This window comes from Thermobia domestica, chromosome 10, assembly GCF_964235325.1.
Source record: "Thermobia domestica chromosome 10, izTheDome1.hap1.1, whole genome shotgun sequence".
NCBI classification, from domain to species: Eukaryota; Metazoa; Arthropoda; class Insecta; order Zygentoma; family Lepismatidae; genus Thermobia; species Thermobia domestica.
In genome coordinates, this window is record NC_137463.1 from 243,454,248 (window position 1) to 243,477,502 (window position 23,255).

General features: G+C 35.3%; 1 protein-coding gene across 1 annotated transcript in view; it reads left to right on the forward strand.

Annotated features, from left to right (window-relative positions):
• Nucleotides 1-23,255, forward strand: part of LOC145661881 (cadherin-AgCad1-like) — a 233,881-nt gene that overhangs the window by 58,927 nt on the left and 151,699 nt on the right. Inside the window, exons 7-9 of the mRNA XM_081727223.1 lie at nt 2,247-2,440; nt 4,515-4,758; nt 15,251-15,417. Coding sequence (XP_081583349.1) covers nt 2,247-2,440; nt 4,515-4,758; nt 15,251-15,417 — 605 coding nt within the window. The remainder of the gene's footprint in view (nt 1-2,246; nt 2,441-4,514; nt 4,759-15,250; nt 15,418-23,255) is intronic.

The window sequence follows — 23,255 nt, forward strand, 5'->3', positions numbered from 1 at the left end:
ACTGTCCTGAGTGAGTGAGCGAGTGAATGCATGATAGATTTAATTTAAGTAATTTTAGTGATATCATTTGTTGTATTAACATCTATAATATATGTGTCATGTTTTAATATGTGTGATAAGGTAAATAACCTAGGTCATGAAGGACCGTTACTAATGGTTTAAATCGGCTCTAGGAGTGAAACGGAAATAGCAGGATAAGCCTAAATACGACATCTTTCTTCCAGAAAGTTGAGACTCTTATTGATACGATACATAAATTTATATTGAGTTTATAAGTTTGATTTTTTTTTCTTTCTTTCTTGGCTAATTCATATGTGTGGTTGATCCTAGAGAACAGAGTTCAGATGCTGGATGGTTATCAATCACCGGTTGGAATAACAGTACAAAGAATGATTTCACTTTTCTCGTTTCCAGGTCTAAGTCTGGGCAACCCCACGATCGTGGTGCCTGGAGCTAGGTCTGAATGGTATGAGGGAACATGTGTCTATTCCGAAGCATTCCAAAATTGATTAGTCGTTAATAACATTTAGAATGATTCATCTTTCAACGACTTTCCCGACCTTTTACTATATTTCCGGAATTATCCAGTAATATGTTTCTTATTAAAATACCCTATTTCTTTTCTTTCTTCTTTTTCTACCTCCTTCTTTTACCCTTCTACTTTCTTCTCTTTCTTTTCTATTTCTGAATGAAAGAAAACGGAGTCATGACTGAGAGTAGTCGCTATTGGCACGGTCAATAAGTTGTTTCGATGAGTTTTCTTCGGGAGTCCGATATGGGATAATTAACAATGAGATGAGTATGCATTATGGGACGAACAATAACAAGAAAGTTTATTGAAATTTACTTTATTGGAGAATAATCTGGATTTCAATCAGTAGGTAATGTTTCGTAATCGTCCTCGTTAAAGAGAATTAATTTTAGCGACTCCTCTACATTGCTTATCTTTTCGTTTACTACTAATTTTGTTTTCTTTCAGACGTACATCATGTGACACCTAAACGTCGAATTTCTTCTTATAGCCAGCTTACTCCAAATAGTTTAACACAGTTTGGTGATGGGTGTCAAGGTCATTTGCAATATTGTGACTGCTTGCGTACCGGTCTTGCTCAACGTTTGCCAAAATATCGTCCATTTTTAGGTGGATGGTAGCCCACTTCAAGGAGCACCTTGAACATCGAAATTTCCGCAACAAAAGCAACTGAATCGTCTTTTAACTGTTGCTCTTCATAACGTATCTTGCCCATAAACAGTACAAACTTCTTCACGTGCCTGTGTAGCATTTCTGCCTTTATCGAAATCAAATTGTAAAATATAACGTAGTTTAGCGTTACGTAATAATCCGTGGTACGGTCTACATTTAACGCTCATACGTGAAAAAAAAAACGTGAAATATACCGTGGAACAATATATACCATAATGCGTTATTCTGAACACAAAGAACTGAAGCTGACGTTTCCTAACACTCTAGATTTCCTACTGATGCATTTCGTATTCTTTGCTGTCAAGGCTTATACTTTTTGCCTATTTTGGACCCACCTATAAAAATAAAAATGAAATCTTTAAGTTTTACGTCCCATGGTTATGCCGGTTAGGCTAAAAGAGAAGGTGATGATGAAAAATGAAGGAAATGGTGGAATGAAGAAAGTGGGAGGAAACGGGAAAGCCTCGAGAAAACCCACGCACACGGTGTTTGTCCACCATAAAGTTCACTTGGCGTGAGCTGGGTTCGAACTAAGGACCCCATGTGGACCCATCTTTCAGTCAGAGCATATCTGAGACTTCTGATGGGAACATATCTCAAAATTTTCCCCTGTAGGGAATCCCTTGCGAACACATTGCACATTACTGAAATATGCATTTTGGAAGACGTACGTGATTTCCCTTTACGGTGATATGGACCGTCACTTCATGGCTTCTGTTCCAATTAAAGCATGTTGCAATGTAGCTCTTCCGAGCTTTTGGACAGCCCTAGCTGTGAAGCTAGGCAATTTCCTCCATAGCTCTGTATGAACTTATTATTATTATTATTATTATTATTATTATTATTATTATTATTATTATTATTATTATTATTATTATTATTATTATTATTATTATTATTATTATCTTGGTGGCAGGAATCATTTTTCAAACGTTTAGGTCTCGTTTTACAACACCGTGTATATTTCTAAGCAGTAGAGTGTCAGTTTCGAGCAATGTATTCTGTATTTGTTATATGAAACATTTTCTGCATTTATTTACAGATAGAAGCAGTTGAAGTAGAAGATAAGACTCACAAAAATTCTGTGACATTGGAAATTACTATCACAAATATAAATGATGAGACCCCACAGTTTGATACAACTACATTTACTGCTAAAGTTCCAGAAAATGTAGCACCTGAGACAGTTGTGTTTCAAGTTGATGCTTCTGATAAGGATGAAGATGACGAATTAACGTAAGTTACTCATCAATTAAGTATATACAAGGTGTTTCAAAACAACACCGACAACGTTTAGGAGGTGATTCCTGACACCAAGATAAGACAAAAAGTATAGACCGACTTGGGTACACAAATGCTTCCTTTCGGAGTTACAGGCTGCCGAAAACATGAAAAAATGAACTTTAAAGGTCCATAACTCCAAAACTATGGGACCTATGGTAGTCGGGTCAAGACTTCACTTAGGAACTAGTATGTATCCTACCCAAAAATAAATGTTTGAGAATCCTGAAGTACTCACGCAACAATTTTTATAGAGGGAGTTCGGCTACGGACATTTAATTGGAAGTAAAAATTGTTGTGTGAATACCTTAGGATTCTGAAATATGGCTATTTTGATAGAGCACACACTAGTTCCAAAGTGAAATCTTGACCCAACTACGGCAGATCCCATAGTTTTGAAGCTATGGACCTTTAAAGTTCATTTTTTCCATGTTATCAGCAGCCTATAACTCCGAAAGGAAGCATTTGTGCACCCAGGTTGGTCTATACTTTTTGTCTTATCTTGGTGTCAGGAATCACCTCCCAAAAGTTGTGGGTGTTGTTTGGAAACACCCTGTATAATGCTTTAATACTTATAATAAACTACCATAAAACAAAGTATGTATAATTTTACGAGTTTACAACGCCAGTTGATATCTTTACGTAGAAACGAGAAATGGCACTGGATTAATTTTCACAGAAGGAAACCATACGTGCCTTGCCGTATGCCTAACTCTTTCGCATTCAAGGGGGCGCGGTGTCTCAGTGGCTTTGTTCGTGTCTAGTAGTCCTGAAAAGTGGTTGAAGTAGGAAATGTCAGGAAGTTTTTTTTTTTTAAAAAAAAAAAAAAAGTGGTAGAGCGTTCACCTCCGGTGCTTTGCCTATAGTAACGGAGCTCCTTTTCCAGTATTATGTTGCCCAGAATAAAATTTCATGTTCCACTGGTTGTTTAAAAGCTCTTCCAAATGTATGTTAATAATATACGCATTCAGTGACGTAGGTAGATTTAACCTCCAATTGTGGGGGCGCGGTGGCTCAGTGGTAGAGCGTTCACCTCCGGTGCTAGGGGTCCCTGATTTGATCCCAGCCCGCGCCGTGTGGACTTTGTGGTGGACAAACACCGTGTGCGTGGGTTTTCTCGGGTTCTCTCGTTTCCTCCCACTTTCTTCATTCCACCATTTCACTCATCTCTCATCATCACCGTCTCCTTTAGCCTAACCGGCATAACCGTGGGACGTAAAACTCAAAGATTTCATTTTTCATTTTTTTCAAAGAATATATATATACATATAAAAATTACACTTGTCCTAAAAAGGTGATGTAATTGAATATTTGAATCACCCTTGACGAAGTTATGCGTACGCCAGTGCTTGCATTAAATCGTGCCGATTCTAAACTAACTGATTGACATTTTTTAATGTTTAGAATCACAAGACAGGAGCAAATTATCATGACTTGCAGCAATTCTACCTAGGACTAAAGTTAAGAGATAAATTACAACTAAACGATTTTATAGGTACATAGGCAATTACATTTGTGATTTTATAAAATAAAAATTATCTATATCTAATTTCAATAATGTAGGAGTACCGTAAGGCTCTACACTAGAACCTGTACTCTTTCGTTTATTATATATAAATCATTAATCTAATCCTTTAACTACAAATGAAACCAACATTATGAGAAGTGGCTGAAACACTTCCAGTTTTCTTTCTTTTTCAATTGTTTCACATTAACTTTGTTCAACAGTGTTTTATTTACAGACGACCTGACTAACACAACCCACTATGCGGACATTTAGTGAAATTGTGACGTTGGTGAGCCAATACTTACTTACGTTACTAAGGATATATCCGTTATATGTGCAATTGGATATTTGGTCATTTTAAATTAGTCGCATAAGCACAATAAGCACTATATATATATATATATATATATATATATATATATATATATATATATATATATATATATATATATATATATATATATATATATATATATATATATATATATATATAATAAAATAGCTTTCTTTTGAACTTTTCAGTCTAACAATAGATCAACCAAGAGAAATTTTAAGAATTTGCAACAATAAATCCAACACGAACCCTCCAGCACCTCCGAAAGTTCATTATGAATTGTGTCCAACAGTAAAAAATGTTTTTGACTATGAAAGTAGGCCAACAGAAACTGTGCAACTCGTCATCACAGACAAAGAAAATCATCAAACCATACAACAACTGGTTATTACAGTCGATGATGTCAATGATGTGGATCCTACCTTAATTATCGTAAGTACTATTCTAGAAATTGAAAACTTCTTGGTGAAAGTAAATACAGTAAAGTGTTTGTTAGTTTGTTTAACGAGTAAAATAGACTATAAGAAAAAAAAAGTTCAACAAGTTCTTTGTCCACAAAAATTCTTTGTCAGCGCCACGTACTTTTGATTTTTTCCACAACCCCATAGCTTAATCCTTACTAAAAATACAAAGAAAAATGTGGTATCGAATAAAATGATTGAAGTTCTTAACTATTGGTTTGAGTAAATGGGAAAACTTGAAGATTATTATCTTCCATGTTAAAATCTTATTTCACCATCTTTATAGCCATGTCCAAAAATGTTAAATACTCATCTTCATTTTGTACGTGAATAAACAACGAAATCTGTCCAAAGTGATTACTACTCCTGTATATGTTAATAAAAACTTCTTAGGTAGTTTCGGCTATTATTACTGCCTATATCAGACACATTACCATGAAGCCAACGATAAACTGCCGAAACTAGCACAAGCTAATGTTATTATATAGTTAATGTTTTGGTAATTTATTCATAGTCATGTAAGATTAAAATTTAATATCAATTTTGCCTTATACTTGGCATTTTTTTTAAATATACAGAATTACAAGAAAGGAGCAAAGATTATATGACTTTGCAGCAATTCTACCTAGGACTAAAGTTAACAGATAGACTACAACTAATAACAATTATACACAGGGAACGAGATTTATGTTTTTACAGAATAAAAACTATTTGTATCTACAGGTAATTTGAATAATATAGGAGTACCGTAAGGCTCTACACCAGAACCCATATTTTTTCTTTTATTATATATAAATCATTAATCTCATTCTTTAATTACTATGAAACCAATATTATATACACATAAAACATATATCTTAATAAAACCCAATTTATTGATATTCAGCAGAAGACATGCATTACCTACCCAGCTTCTCACTGGATTCCATTGCTAAAGTTATTACTAAATTCTAATAAAACGAACTCATTATTTTCTATACTGAAAAGATAAATGTGTACTCAAACCAATATTTAATATTATTCCGTAAAATGGATATCGCCAATAGATTAAAATCGCTAATAAATTATAAGGTTAAGATATCTTTAGTAGCATTTCAATTAAATGTGCTTTAAGAATATTAATACCCATTTAAAAAAGGAAAGTTGATTGAACATGAACACTAGACATAGTTCAGATCTGGTTGCATCCATGCATTATACGCAATATGCGAAATTCAGTATTATTCAGTGTTCAAATCCTTGCTACTGAACTTCTCTCTATATATGTGAGATAACATATAACCTTTCACAAATAAATTAGATAAATGTTTACTAGGCACTGTTTCCATAATATAGGATATTTTGATACTTTTAAGATTTCTATAATGCCTATTCTGTCAAGGGATTTTTATTTTTCTAACAGCGAATTTTCGATACTGTAGCTTCTTCTATTTCGAACTGCGAAGGAGGGAAATTGTTTGGAATAAACTAGGTTATGGTCTACGTACTACTTGTAATATTAATTTGGTGCAAAAGACCCGGGTTCGATTCCCGGCGGGAGCTCTGTGATTTGGATCCCACGTTTAGCTGTAGGTCTACGTTTCACATAATCTCGATGCTGAATGAAACGTTGAACTTCAAATCAACATCAACTTGTAAAAGTATTAACAATTAAATTATTATACAACTGAATAGTCCACCATGTATGTCATTCACTATTTCTGTTTTTCACCGTCCATCATGTTGTTGTATGTTATAACTTAAGAAATATTTTATCACTCAGAGTGTCATGTTGCCAGGTCGGTTTATTTACCCACTAAGCTCCCTTACAGTTGGTCATGAGTATCATAGTAAATATACGTAGCTTTGTTATAAACTACTTCTGGGCTAATTGTATGTGTATTTATCAAACTTACTGTTTTAAACTATCTGTTTCTACTGTCCTATATGCTGCCCAGATTGCCCTTATTTGTATTTAGGGAATTGTGTGAATGTAATATGATTCATGAGTATTTCCTTCAAAATGGAGAGATATTAGGTTTGATCTCAAACTGATGCTTACACAATTCAGGTGTTGAGGTATCAATGCCTGATATATGTTCTTATATACTTTGTGTGTGTTACATATATGTTCTTTAATTCTATGCTGGGAGCGCGGCGGCTCAGTGGTAGAGCGTTCACCTTCCGTGCTTGGGGTCCCTGGTTCGATTCCAGCTCGCGCCGTGTGGACTTTGTGATGGACAAACACCGTGCTTGTGGTTTTCTCGGGGTTCTCTCGTTTCTCCCACTTTCTTCACTCCACCAGTTTATTCATTTCTCATAATCACCGTCTCCTTTAGCCTAACAGGCATAATCGTGGGACGTAAAACTAAACATTTTTTTTTAATTCTATGGTGTATGTACCTTTTAGTCATTCAGATATATATATATATATATATATATATATATATATATATATATATATATATATATATATATATATATATATATATATACATTCACATTCACATGTGTCTTCATATACGCTGAACAATGTATTTTTCGGTAAAATAGTTTTTGAGCTATTTGTAACTTTTCAACATTAGTAGATGGTTTTTAACCACGCTATATTTCAGAAAGATGTTCTTCGAATCTGTATAAGAATTTTGCGAACTCTTGGAGCCCTATTCGTGTTCTTTCTTTCGACTTTTTGAAAACAATTAATTTTGAACTAACTAAAGAGTTTTCTTTTTTTTTTTCTTTTTTCCTGTTTTTGTAATATTGTCACTTCATACACATTCTATTTTCTAATGGTGTGACAATAATCATTTTTCAGTTTCATATTCTCTTCCAAACTAGTTAATCTATGTGCTTACCATTATTTTTAATGTTAACTTTGCAAGATAATATAGATAGTATCAAGTCGTAATGAGTATATTGACTGCTAAAAATGGGTTTATGCAAACTGTTGTAAGAAGTGTAAACGTTTCTCCTGTAAATTGTAATGTCTAAATAGTTTCTACTTTCTCGAAATAGAGATAGATTTTTCTTTTATTTTCTAAAATATTGTTTTATTATTTATTTATTGCTTATGAATATAGCAAGTTCTATCAACAGTGATAAAATTGGGCTACATTATTCACCAATAATAAAGAGACTGTTATTAGTTTTGAATCTAGCTTGGAGACAACAATTATGTGTATATTATATAGAGGCCAATAAGTGCAACCTTGAAATTGAGGGAAAGTACATACAAATATATAGAATGTCCAACTATGATAACGGAGAAACTAAAACAGACAGAGAAACGAAACTTTGCACAAAGCAAATAGAGAAAGGACGACATCTGCCCGTGTATTGACGAACATCACCGGATGAACAGTGTTGCCAACCCAAGAGAAAATTTTGTTTTCGTAAATCGGATGACATAAATTGGATATTATCATTGGAAGAAAACATAAAAATAAAACCAAAAAAGATTGTAAACTCAGATCAGTGTTGCAAACTTTTCGAGAAATAACGTGAAAGATGTGCGAAATGCAAATGCCGTGGCTCACACAAGGAGTGAGGTAATGTTACTAATGTTTTGTACACCTTAAATTAAATATTGACAAGAACTGTTTACGCTCACTCCAAGTCTAGAAAGGTACGTTCAACAGTGTTGTCATCAACAGAAGAGAAAAGTTGAGTTTGGAAAATGTACAATAACTCCGAAAAGGACACTAGTGCAGCATGATTTAAAAGCTACAACGCAAGGCGGTAGAGCATGAGGAGTAGCACCGTGGTTATGTGAGATCGATAAGTCACGTACTGACCAAAATATTCGGTATTTCGTTGAAGCTGAAAAGTAAGGTTTTTAAAAGATGGCAACGCTGCACCGTGGGTTGGAATCCCAACAACCAGATCAAAATATGAAAACATCGCAATTTGCATCGGTTTATGTACTCGTGGGTTTTCGAGGTCACTGATAGCGATGATGACGTCAAAAATGATTTTCGATCTCATATAACCACGGTACTGCTCCTCAAGCTCTACCGCCTTACATTATACGTTTTGAACCGTACTGCAGTAGTGACCTTTTCCGAGTTATTGCACATTTTCCAGACTCAACTTTTCTCTTCTGTTGATGGCAACACTGTTCAACGGACCCTCCTTGACTTAGAGTCAGCGTAAACAGTTCTTGTCAATATTTAGTTTAAGATCTTCAAAACATTAGTACCTCACTCCTTGTGTGAGCCACGGCGTTTGCATTTAACACATGTTTCACCTTATTTCTCGAAAAGTTTGCAACAATGATCTGCGTTTACCATCTTTTTTGGCTTTATTTTTCTGGCTGCTTTCAATGATGATATCCAATTTAGGTCATTCGATTTACAAAAACATAATTTTCTCATGGGTTGGCAACACTGTTCATCGGGTAATGTTCGTCAATACACGGGCAATGTCGTCCTTTCTCTACTTACTTCGTGCAAAGTTTCGTTTCTCTGTCTTAGTTTCTCCGTTATCACGGTTGGACATTCTAAATTATATTATACTGTGGAAATGTCATTTCATTACTTTGTCAAGTCTGTACGGGTTACCGTTCTCGTTGGGAGCTGCTATTTCACTAATGCGTGTTTACGGTCACATAGAGTACATTTGGCGGGTGTGCGTATCGCAACACGAAATTACCCTAAATAAGGGACACCCAAATATAGTATATATAAATGAAAATTAGGTAATGATCTAAAACTGATCACAACCTGCCTCCTTAAATTGTTAAACAAAGTCGACGATTTTGTCTTGGCATCTTTTCACATGCCTAATTAAATATTAACACATTTCTGACTCTTGTGAACACAAAAATGCGGTGTTTATTGGTCATATAAATCTATATTTAAACCATTTTTAGCTTTAGGCCATATCTAGGCCCAAAGTGATACAAAAGCATATTTTAGGTGAAAATAATCCTTTCGCTGCGAAACTCGACTTTAGTCGAACTGATGGCTTTTACCATTGGCTTCGAAATTCGACTTCAGTCCGCAACGTCTATTTTTGTTTCTACTTCGCTGCGATATTCGACATTAGTTTAACAGACGATACAAAATATTTCGTAGTGATAATACATTGCATTGTGCTGCCAACTGGCGGTGATTCTTTGAACTAAAGCAATGTTATACCAATTATTACGAGAGTCTTGCTTCTTTTGGTAAGGTGTGCTTCACTGCTAATTGGAGCAGTAACTTATGGCATCCAAAGAAAAGACAATCAGCGACAATGAGATAGCTGCGTTCTTGTTAGATTCTGATTGGTTCGGTTAATTCCACATCGAAGTGGTGATTTTTGACCCCAATTTTATTTAAGAAATTTTCTTGCTGACAGGTCGCAACACTGAAATCTTAGGGCCTACTGGATTGGTTACCATAGAGTTCTTTGGTCGAAGATAGACATACTCTTGCCGAACGTCATGCGGAAACTATGGATGTTACAAAAGAATTTTCAGAAAATTCAATTCGAAATAGAGTGGCAACACTGACAACTGAGATACATGCGTGGATGAAACACAGAACAGACGCCTTTCGATATTGGGAAATATACTGGTATCAGATTGAGTGCAAATAATGTGAGAGGGTGCAGAGAATCATAAAAATGGTCAATAATAACAAAATTTATCTAGAAAATATTATAATAGGGTGGCAACACTGACAATCTAGATATGTGTGGAGAGATCGGGAACAACAAATATATCTTTCTCAGTTCTTGTAGTGATATTTATATCAAGTTACCTACACTTAGTTAAGAAAATAGGACATTCTCTAGCAAATAATGTTATACATACTGTTGTAAATAGTTTGGCAACACTGACAATTGGATATGTCAGGAGCGTAACAAACTAGATAATTTGCATACTGTGGTGACAGGGAGAATTTGTATAACGTTTGGTTTCGATTCTAAGATTTTCATAATGAATAAATGTCAAAATTTGGTGATTTTGGTGGCCTCAAAAATTATTATGCAGCGAAAGAGTTAATTTGCCTACAAATATATTCGCCAGTTTTGGTAACGAGTTTCTAAGCTTTTGTTTTTATTTTATGTTCTATTTTAAATGCAGAATGAATGTGTACCATGTAATATATATATATTAAGAGTTAATATTTTTTACGTAATTTTGACAAGTTCAATACGTTCTATGGAGTGATGTAATGCTAATATTTTAGGTGGGTATACGCTCCATCCTTTGTTACACCCCCCCCCATATATATATATATATATATATATATATATATATATATATATATATATATATATATATATATAGGGTGTTTCATAATTCCTATTAAAGCGCTTGGGGATTGAAACTAGACACGAAAACAAGAAAGACAAATTTTATTACACCGAAATCGAAAGGGGTGTCTTTCCCGAATTACTAGCGCGGGAAAGTGCAGAAAATTGAACTTTGAGCATTAATAGCTCAAAGAGTAGTGTTAGTAGAAGATGTAGTATGGTAAATTTCAGGGAAAACCATACTTGTACTTTCGAAAAATGTCACATTCAAGATATTCGGAAATTACACAAGACAATTAAACCTTCCATTTAATCCACAATTATCTATGAGACCTTGGATTAATTTGTAAAATTTTGTATATACTTTCTCCATACTCTTGACTTGGTATTTTCTGACAACACACACAGGTGTGGTTTCGTCTGAAATTAACCAAAATGCTTCCTCTAACACTTATTATTCTTTGCGCTATTAAGGTTAGAACAAGCAGGATATGTATATGAAGCAACAAAAATAAAACTCTGGATGGAGAGCTACATTTTGGAGAATAGTCATCGAACCATTTAACCTATTAGCCGAGGACTAAGAAAAAGATTACCTACAATATCATAGGTTAATTTAAGACATTATTTAACTTTCTGTGTTAATTAAGTCAGGTTGTAGAAATGGTTGTACTTCCAATTCGAGGCCAATTCATGGCTGAATTAAGTCTTGATGCAAGCTCCGAAGTTAGAGTCGGGTAGTATCGTTATACCCACCTAAAACTTTAGTTCAATAATTTCTTTCGGGTCGAGGTTCAAGTTTCCCGCAGGAGCAATTCAAAAAGAAAAAAATCACAAACAACAATCTTACCGAGCAAAGTAGGTCAATTGCTAGAGCGTTCAACTATCATTTGGGAGGTCGATTCCCACTGACAACCATCCTGAATGGGGTTTTCCTCAGTCCTACCAGGTAAATCCCGGGATAATACCTACTAAACAGGACATTGCCGATACCTTCCCTAATCCTTTCCATTGTTATTATTGTTGTAGGTATCCAGTATAAAATGGCCTCTTAGCTGTATCTAGTGATATAAAATAAAATAAATACAGACTCTGGAAAAAAAGAAAAATAGATAAAGACAAAAAATAGACTACTCCTTAAAGTCTTTCCTAAAAGAAATAAAATTGTAAATTAAAAAATGAGAGATTTTTCACTCTTTAAATTCAAATTTGAATTTTTAAGATTTTTTTAGAAATTTAAACCGAGGAAGCAAATAAGAAAACCCATTTGTCTAGCTCTTCTAGGTAAATTACAATTTCCGTGATCAGACATTTTCTGATATATTGAACGGTGTTTTATCACTTCTTATTAAATTATTAAGTCTTGAGCACACTATCAGACAAAAGGATTTGAAAAGGACGCTGCCTGAACTTATAAGCTGATGTACTATTCCACCATTCACTTAATGTAAAAAAAAAAAAGCTTGGAAAGAACAATGAAGATGGGTGGCTATCAAATTTTAAGAAATGCAATTACTCGCACAGCTGTTCCCAGCAAAATTTAAACCTGGGCCGTTTCTATAATAATGATAATAATAATAATACATCGGTGAAGAAGGTGTGAAAACCCCTTTGCAGATCAGCTATTTTGACAGGTTTTTCTTTATTCGCACCACGCAAATATTGGAATAGTGCCTAACTTGTAGGCCCCAATTAATCTCCTTTGCAATGTCTTTAACGAAAGATCTTATCCCTCTGACATGTTCGTCATCAAGCCGGAGATGCTATAACAACCTTTATGATGTGAAATCAATAAATTAATAAATAAACATACTTACGTCTGTTTCTGAAGTAATAGTTGGGAAATTAACTTGTTCTTTGGATTTTTCTTCCTTATTTCTCGATATCTTTGCTTTTACATTTTCGTCAACGGAATTTACACAGCTACTGTCTCTTTACCATTTTAACCCATTTTCTAACACCTTCTTGGATATCTTGCAAATTGCGAAGCAACTCTTAATTCGTCAACCCAAAAAGAAAGTTTAAACACTACTAAGCAAATGAATCTCGGCTACTTCAAGTGACGGTTCTACTGAAATGTTCAAAGATTGCTGTGACATGCTCATACGCTAGGTCTTTCCTGACTTGTTTTCCACCTCCTACTTTTAACAAATTTTCTTCAAATATTTTTTATCTGAACAAAAACAACAAGAAAGAAAAATTTTTATTTTACCCCATCCTTTTTTGTTGTTGTTTTGTCCAGTAGGTTGCGGAAAAACTACTACTATTAGCTACTGAGTATTTATGAAAATCAATCGCCACTTTCTTTGATGTCAATTGCGGCCACAAATGAGCAGTACTAATCCGAAGTCGCTGTTGTATTTGATGGTATTGGGAACGACGGTGAAAGCTTCAACTAGACCGACGATAGGTCATGTTTTTCTGTTAATTTTGTGAGGGCCAACGCTTTTTTTTGGCATAAATATACTCATTTAATTTCCTCTTAATCCTTGAAATAAAGTAAACACTCATTTTTTCGGAACCTCCTTACACGATTGGAAAGGAACTGGTTCCATCCTGTATTGCCTTGCTCAAATTGTATCCAATAGGTAGACTTCGAATTTGGACCAAAGAGGGCGTGAAAACTGTGGTCATTGCTATGTCAAAACATAACAATTTCAATGTCACCACCTGGATATACACCCTACTCTTTACACTCCTCACCACTTAACTCTATCTCCCATTGATCTTTACAAACAAAAGAGTTTCTAACAGTTTCCAAGAAAAGCATTTAGAAACAGCTTGGCTTTATTTTAGACGTATTATAGTACCGGAGGTCAGGTTTTAGAAGGCAAGGACAGTGCATCTGACATCTTGAACATAAAATCACTGAAGGTTCAGAGTGATGTTTTCCATTGTTCTAGAAGGGATTCTCAGAAAACTCGATTCCCACACTCCGAAAACGCAAACATTTTTTAAAAAATTTAGACATCACTCGCGACCACAGCCTGACGACCAGCTGTTTAGTGATTTTTTTTTTGTTTTGTTTTAAGATACAGTACATAAAAAGTAGTTTTTTTTTTAATTAAGTCAGTAAATATGAATCAAATGTAGCGTATACCCACGTACTTCCTAAATGTTAGGTGGCTATACGATAGTTTCCAAAATTTAGAGGTGGGTATACGCCGTATACCCGCGTATACCCCCCATTACATCCCTGGTTCTATGGGTCCAGGTGTTAAAAGAAGCCAGAAGGAAAAGAACTTAACCTAACTTATCCTACTTTACTTTACTCTACCGTATTCTACTCTGCTCTTCCGTACCCTACTCTAGCATGTCTCTACTCGCTTAGGATTTATTGTTAAATGGTGAAACTTTGATATTGTTTTCAGGTGGTCCCCTTCTGAGACAAATTACCCCAACTATAGTGTCGCTTAAAGTATATAGTATTGCCAACAAACATTTCGTCAACAATTTGACGAAGGGTCGTATTATCTCAAAATCTCACTTTTTCAGACATGAAGAAAGAAATAATAATTACGTGGATAGGAAAGCAGTTGAATATGTAATAGCTGTTCACTTATTCCAGGTAATAATTATGTGGAATACATGATCAATTACAGTAGAGCGTCGATTATCCGAAGTAATTGGGGGACATGGGTGTTCGGAAAACTGGTTTGTTCGGATAATCGAACTGTACATGTTTATTTGCCAAAAAGAAGTACTGTACAGTAAATTTATTCATAAAAAGAAGTGTGCTGATTGTTGAAACATAGCGACTGGCGGCTTGGCCGGTCAGCAGCGCCTTATGAAGGCCCCATTAGAAGCAATGTTCCGCCAGCGGTGGCTCAGTGCGGCAACTACTGTGGGAAACTTCGTTTGGGAGTGAGGGGGGTGATGGACGGTAGGGTGGGAGAGTAACAATTGCGAGCGAGTACACGGTTCGGTTAAGCGGTCGTTCGGTTGACCGACGTTCGGATAATCGACGCTCTACTGTATTACATTTTTAACTTTTTTGATCTTTATGGAATTATATTTTTTCTTTATGCCTGAAAAAGTGAGATTTTGTTTTGAGATATGACCCTTCGTCCAATTGTTGACCATTTAATAAATCAAATTATTTAAAGCTACGAACCACCATATATCAGACTGATCTAGAAGCCATAACATTATGGTTACGTCAAGGATAACAATCAAACAAATAAAATAATGCTTAATTTACTATTCATTTCATAAATTTAATAGAAATTTTCTTTATTCAGGACGATAATCCATCTGTGTATGAGAATGAAACTGTGGACTATATTATCACAAAGAAATTAGCCGCGACTGATAGAGATACGAACAGCAGCTTGAAGTTTACCATTAATTGGGATAGAACTTACGCTTTTACCCAAGGACATGCTGTAACTCACAAAGAATATGAGCAGTGAGTATTTATTTATTTATTTATTTATTTATTTATTGCATGTACAGAGTTAGATATGAGATCTTTTATACTTAAAATATTAGAGTTCGCAAAATATAACTTGAATGCTGTCCTCGTGAAGATGGCATTGTATGATTAGTACCTTATTAAATCGTTGTAAATTGGTGGGAAATTTTCAATGTTTAGTTATCATGCATGTGCAAATGGCTCACACATTAATCAACAAGTAATGTATTGTTGAGGTTTGTAAGAGTTTACATGGGACCACAAGAGGAAGAAAGCTCTTTCAAACAAAGAAAAAATAATCAAAATCGGTCCAGCTATGTCGAAGTTATGTATAAACATAAACTTAACATATACGAGGGTGATTCAGAAAGTAATGCCTTCAAGCGCAGTACTTGGCCAGTAGTACTGCAAACATTCTGAACTGTTTGTCATCAATGCACTGATGTTTAAACTATAAAATGCCTCTTGTTTCGCCTTTCTATCTCTTCTCGTTCCAGAGTAATAGAACAATTCGTGGCATTTAGTGCTAACGTCTGGTTGAAACAGCGGGCTATCATTGAATTTCTGACTGCGGAAGATTGTACACCCAGGAACATTCATCGCTGGTGACAAGTCGTGAATACACCATTACGACCCGGAAACGAATAGTCAATCGATGAAGTGCCACCACATGTTCTCTCCTCCGCCCAAAAATTTAAAGTTGTCCCTTCTGCTGGCAAAGTGTTGTTGACATTCTGCCTCATTCTGCCTATAGTCCAGATCTTGCGCCCTACAATTTTCGAATCTTCTCCAAACTTAAGAGTCACCTTAAGAGTCAACGCTACAGTTGTGACGCGGACGAAAAAAACAGCAGTTCGGCAATTGTGTCGCCAGCAGCACCATAATTCTTCGCCGATGGCATGAAAAACATTATTTCGTGTTGACGCAAGTATATTGCCCGTAATGGAAACTATGTTTAAAAATGATGCCACCATTTGTAGCTGACATTACAAGCTTTCCACTAATTCCTTTATCGGTGCTATCTATCAAACACAAATAAAGGTATCACCTTGGAGGCATTATTTTCTGAATCGCCCTCGTATAAACGGATCGAATGGAGAACCTCTTCTTTTTCTGAAGTCAGTTAAACACGACAAGACTGAATTTATTGACATTGAACAAGCGAAAGAGTGCTGGAAAAACTATGTACAAACACTGAAGTTTGAAGTTACATAAGATAATAATCAGTGTCAGACTGAAACCCCTGGGGCCTACGGTAGGAGTCATATACATCCCTAAATACGGGATCGTCCCTTTCTCAGAGTTCTGTTCCGGTGTCTCAAAAACGTTTACCGGAACGCTAAAATGTCCCGTGTTTTGTTCATGGAATACTCACTACAGGTCAATAGTTCTTAATGCGGTCAGTCAACAAGAAACTAACCTGATAGCTCATTGTTTCTCCCACAAAGTCATTTAATTTCTATTAGAGGAAGTTCAGGTATTATGGAATACCATTTTTGTTTCGCTTGAAACTCAGTTAATAATTGCACATTGAAACAAAAAAAAGTATACGCCTTACATATTTGGCTTTATTTATGCGTATCTTGATAAAGAGGTTTCGTTACAGGGGTGGGCAAAATTTATAATTTGTAAAGAAACCACTTTGGAGGGTAATATGAAATAGTCGCGTAATATGAAATACAAATGCTATATAGAAAAGAAATGAGTTTTCTGTTAAATATACAAAGAATACAGTGACAATATATGAAAATTCTGAATGTCAAGCCATAACTAAATGTGATTACTTGCAAAAATCATAAATATAATACTCCGTTTCAGGTGGACCCAAGCTTACCACTTGTATCATCAGAAAATTTGGTGTAATAAAAAATACACTTAGCATTGTTGTCATCATATATGTATGTTTAATTGCTTAATACCGATAGATATTTTTGTAATCGGAATACCATACGGAATACTTAATACCATGCTTTTCTTGTGGGTATTCCATATTGCCCTCCACGCCACCTTGGTAACTAAAGAGCTGTTAAACGCATTCGAAGGCGTATAGGATAATGGCGCTTATCAAACTACCACTCTGTATATCCAATGTAATAGTAAACAAAGAATTGTTGTTCTATTACATTTCAATAGGAAAATACAGGTTGTAAAACACTTACCTGCAAACGTTTTCACGAATATGAAATCAGATTTTCACGTCTACCAACATAACGAATGCCACAATCACAAGGAGACTGACTGTAGAATATCATGGGAGCAAGAGGTAGTAGTTTGTTTCCTCTCCGCTTGGAAGCAACACACCACAGGCGAGATAATGAGGTATTCCATATTATCCGACTATTCCATAATACCCGAACTTCCTCTACTTTCAAGTGACGGACAGACAACAAATATTTTAGTTCGTCAAATTTAGCGTTTAGTTGGAGTAGCAACATAAAAAAATGAAGACAAATACATTATTTGAAAAACCACTCTTTTGGTATTCACAAAACAAAACAATGGCTTTCCCATACAAAATATCAATTAGATTTTTTTTCTGATCACGTATGCAATTATGTGTAAAAACGAAATATTTTTAATCAAAACAATGTTTAGAATACGAAATAAGAAATCTGACAACAAGTTTAACGATAATAACGAAACTTTTTACACTTTCCATAATTGACTCTTCACGTCTGCTTTTTACCAGTAATTTATTTACAAACACATGTGAGGGAATAAGGAAATATACTAGTATGCAATATGTATAATAAATATCAACTCAAAGTCACACTTTTAAAACGCTAACGATCTTTTCAGTTCATCAGGTTGTATAGAACTCTTCTATAATCAGTTCCCGATCTAAAATATCAAAAATGTTGCATTCAACACTAATGAGTAAAAATGTTTCTAGCGAATCCTGACTGAGCAAAGACGTAGTTTTGTTTTAATCAGGTGAAGTTTTGAAAATGTTCTTTCACATGTACTTTGGGTGCGTGGCAAAGTAAGAGAATATTTGTATGCTACATACAAGTTGGTGAGCGAACTTGCCTGTAGTACATGCTGATGCACACCTTCATTGCACAGGATAAACATCTGTTGCACCTGCATATGAAGTATTCGTTTTACGTTAAAAATCCTTAAGTATGTGTTTACATATGCATTATGCAAAATATGTAATTATCCTAGCCCTACTGATAACAAATTCAGTTACCGTAATGCAGAAAAGGGGCTCCATTCTGTTTGCTCTATCCTAAATTCAGGCTATAATGATCACCATAATTGAACGAGAAATGACGGATGTGCCGTGTTTTCTAAATGCTATTTCTGTTGCACATTGTAGTAATAACCTTCGGGAAGGAGTCTGTAAGGTATTGGGAGTCTTCTGGACGTAGTAAGATATCTACAGTCATCTTTCTGATGTCCGTGGAAATACTCAGTGACGTCCATCTGATATAGTCGAATTTCATGGTTCTTTTTGTTATGTTGTAAATACTTACATAAGAATTAAAAATTTATATAAATAAATGAAGTTGAGGGTGGAGCCCCGGCCGGGATTCCGGCCCCTACGGCCCTGGCCAGTCCAAGACTGGTAATAACTGTGACACATCCCTCAGTCCAAGTTCTTTCCTTTTTGTACATCCTCCACGTCTTCTGCCCCTTCCTCATAGCTGTTCTCTACCATTACTCTGAAAAAGTCTCCTGTTCCCTGCGAATACTATATTAACCCCACATAGCACACTACGTCCCTGGGATGTCCCATTTTGATCCCTATCATCCCATTCGGTTCCCGGGATTATCGGGACAATGAGAAGACATCCCATGGACGTCCTGCATGGGACGTCCTGAAAGATTCCCATGTAGGATGTCCACAGGACGTCCCAGATGGGACAGGAGGTCCGAGGGAAAACCAATAGACATCCCTTCGTGGTCCCGTTGAATATCCCGTATCCCGGGATATTAGCGGACATCTGGATCTCCCGCGGAAATCCTGTGGATGTCCCGGGAGCACATTCGGATATCCCGGGATATCCCGTCGTCCGTTGCGGGCTCAGTCTCGGATATCCCGTGGACGTACTTGTGCTATGTGGGACGGTTCCCCTATAACACACACTGCTAGTCATAATGATCTTGGTGTCATCTTTGAGTTGAAACTCACGTTCTCTGATCACATCTTCTCAATAGTTAAGAAATCAATGGGAATGTTGAAGCTTCTTTAGCAACCTAGTGAACTGGCATCATTAGCAACATTTTATAAAACACTAATAGCGCCCAAGTTCGAATACTTCTCTCCCATATGGGCCATGGTCGTACCTACACATCTCTCTAGACTTGATTCTATTCTCAAGTTCTTTAATTGCTATAGTACTATTTCATGTTCCCGCACTTCGAACATTACACAAGGAGAAGCTCTTGCGATACCTTAATATCCAGTCCCCAGGAGTAAGCAGAAATACCTCTGACCTGAAGTTGCTTCATAAGATATAATACTGGTAGTTAATGGGAACAGATCTGAAACCCTACTTCAAGCACTATCCTTACGTCTCTTTCCACAAAACTGGAATACTTTCATATTCCAAATTGCCCGCCCTAGGCTGGCAATTATACAGAGGTCTCTTTTTCACAAAAGACTGAACTATTATAATCATCTAACAACTGAGGTGGGCATTCTTTTCGAGCTATCTGGTGTTTACCTGTGACAGAATAATTAAATGCGTGTTGACCAAATAATATTACGTTTGCACTTTTAGTTGACAATGCTGCTGTTATTGTTGTTGATACTTTAATTATATTTCTTTTCTGTTTGTTGAATTTGATTTATTTCGTTCAATGACCATTTACATTGGCAGTTTGCCGTATAATATAGAACATGTCAATGATGTAATTACGCAAATATATATGCATATTATACTAAAAACATAACTACTTTTACGATATTTCCTAGATGATAGAAAAACATGATAAAATATTGTGGTTTCCTTATGCAGAAGAGAAAGATTTTTTTTTTTTACATAGTATGCACTAATAGTACATTTACGACTTATAGGGATGCGCACGAGACAAGATTTGTGGCTGTCTCGTCTCGAAAATGTGCTGTAAAAGTTATGTCTCGACTCGAAAAATGTATATTTCTCTATTGGAAGAGCCTTGTCTCGACTCGAATTTTGTCGAACAATAATTACTTACATTCACACTCTCATACCTTCACGAAAAATGTTTCACATCGTATTGTACTACCATGAGCAAAATAAATGACGCGTCTCTTTATTTTGAAGTTTTTTGAAAATATCTCCGTTTTCTTTATATGTTCGAAATTTCGGAAGGTTTCCCCAGCAGGACAGGTTAATAACAAACCCGTTTTTAATATTTGTGTTAGATATTAGCTTAAAATAAAGAAATTAGAAGCAAAAAACATTAAATCGACAGAAATCTCGAGAATTACCAACTCTGCTAAAGTGGGAAATTTTCAAGAACACGAGGGAATTCTGCATTTCAACACGAAGCAGCGACATCTATGTCATTGAGAGAAATCTGGATTAAATCTACAAACTAAACTTTTAACGAATATTTCTAGTATGTGTTATTACATGCATTATCTGCAAACTCCAAATATATGAATATATGCTAAGTATTAACATAAAGATAGAGCAAATAGTGGAAATTATCTATGGAAAAGGACGAATTGGTAGGACGATCGTAATGAAATATCGTCTTTACCGGAACAGGCTCAGTTCACGTAAAAAGCAAATAGCTCAGTTAGTTAAAGTAACGAGTCTGTATGCTGAAGGTAGCGGGTTCGATCCCCTGGAAATACCGTTGTCATTTTTATCACTACACTACGGTTATTTTATTTATTTTTTATGTGGGAAAGAATCAAATTGTAACGTATGTGTAAAACTCATGACGATACCAAAAAAAGAAAAAAATGCCGTTGTCGCACTTGCACTAGCGTCCCTAATTTTGTTTGCAAACAGTTTCGTAATTATTTCCCCTGTGCTCACTGCTCACCATATGCTCGCTGGCGCATAACGAATGTTTCCCAGTAAATGTTAATTCTAATTTGGAGAATTTTGTAAAGTTTCACAATATTTCTCACTAGATAGTCTTCTATCTACGTGTTTGGATATTTTGATAACAGATGTCCCTATTAAATGTTTAATTTTCCCTAGATGTTTAATTACGGAAAAGTTTTACAATGTATTTGTATTGAATTGAAATTGTTTTGAATTTACTACATAAGGTAAGTAGACCCAAAGAGGAGAACTCAAGTAATTGATATTCTACGTAAAAGCAACCTATTGTAGAATGATGATGCTTCTTACCTTCAGCACATAATCTTTACGTTAGAGAGTCAGACAGAGAAAAATCCTGTTTTTCCTCCTCTATGACCACCCATCTTAAACCTCTACATATCATTGTTCGTCTCACAAAATTGCTCCAAAAACATTCAAATAATAATAATAATAATAATAATAATAATAATAATAATAATAATAATAATAATAATAATAATAATAATAATAATAATAATAATCCTGAATATGCCATCCTTACATAATGTAAGGATATCTTAGTTTCCTAGTTTAAATCTTAAATGTCTTAGTTTAAAATGCTTTCTTTAGTACTTATTTGAGCAACCATGTAGGAGGGGGTACGACTTTTTATTTTGCCCCTCTCATTTCAGTACCCTTCCAACAGAAAGTATTTTTTGATAAGCAGGACAGACAAAATGAATAAGAAATATATTTACAGCATCCTCTCCCCTTCCATGATTGGAATATCACGTAATATTTTTTATTCTACGAAAGATGGCCCTGTGCGGTTAGGGGTAGGTAACTAAAAAAATACCTAATATATAGCGCCCCTTGATTGTAATATTACCGCTTCTTTATTTGTACGAGGGAGCCCCTACACAATCAAGGGTGACAAAAAGAATAGGAAGAGTGTCTATTGATTCCAGTGGTGGATCCAGCACGAACTCCTGGGGGAGGGGAGGGGAAGTGAAACATTCTTTTGATGATGTGAAGCTGTCACAAATTACCACTTAACTAAACTAAACAATAGTGGGGGGAACCGGAACCCAGTCAGTTTAAATTGATGTAAAAGTTTAATTTTTGGCTTCATTTTAAAGTTTTGGTTTCAAATGAGAGTTTCAGTCCAAGTGGTCAATGACCAAATTTCGTGGGGCTCTTCAGTGTAGGCTAATACGGCCCCCTTATGAGAAAAGGCAAAATTATTAACATGTTTATAACTTTCGAATTTTTCGTCTATTTTAAAGAAATATTTTGCTTCGTATTAAAGTGTTGGTTCCAAACGAAAAATTCAGTCCGAGTGGACAATGATCAAATCTCCGGGGGGGTGGTTCTTCAGTATAGGGGGCTACGGCTCCCTTATAAGAAAAGGCAAAAATATAAAAATGCTTATAACTTCCGAATTTTCCGTCTATTTTAAAGAAATTATTGGCTTCATATTAAAGTCTTGGCTTCAAATGACAATTTCAGTCCGTGTGGACAATGATCAAATCTCGGAGGGCTCTTCGGTGTAGGGGTTTCGGCTTCTTTATGGGACAAGATTCACGTAGTTGATATTGCAAAATTGTTTTATATATATAAGTGGAAACTTGCACCATTTGGTTAATTTTACCTCTTATGTTTTGCAGATTCATATTCCAAGCAATAGTTACTCCGCAGAGCTAAAAGAAGGCACTTACTAGTTTCATTAAAATGAAATGTCTTTTATGAGAGGAGCAGATGAACGAACAGGCACCCAAACGTTGGTTGAGTCGTACGGTTGAAACTCGTTAAGCTCGCTTCAATTATTATTATTATTATTATTATTATTATTATTATTAT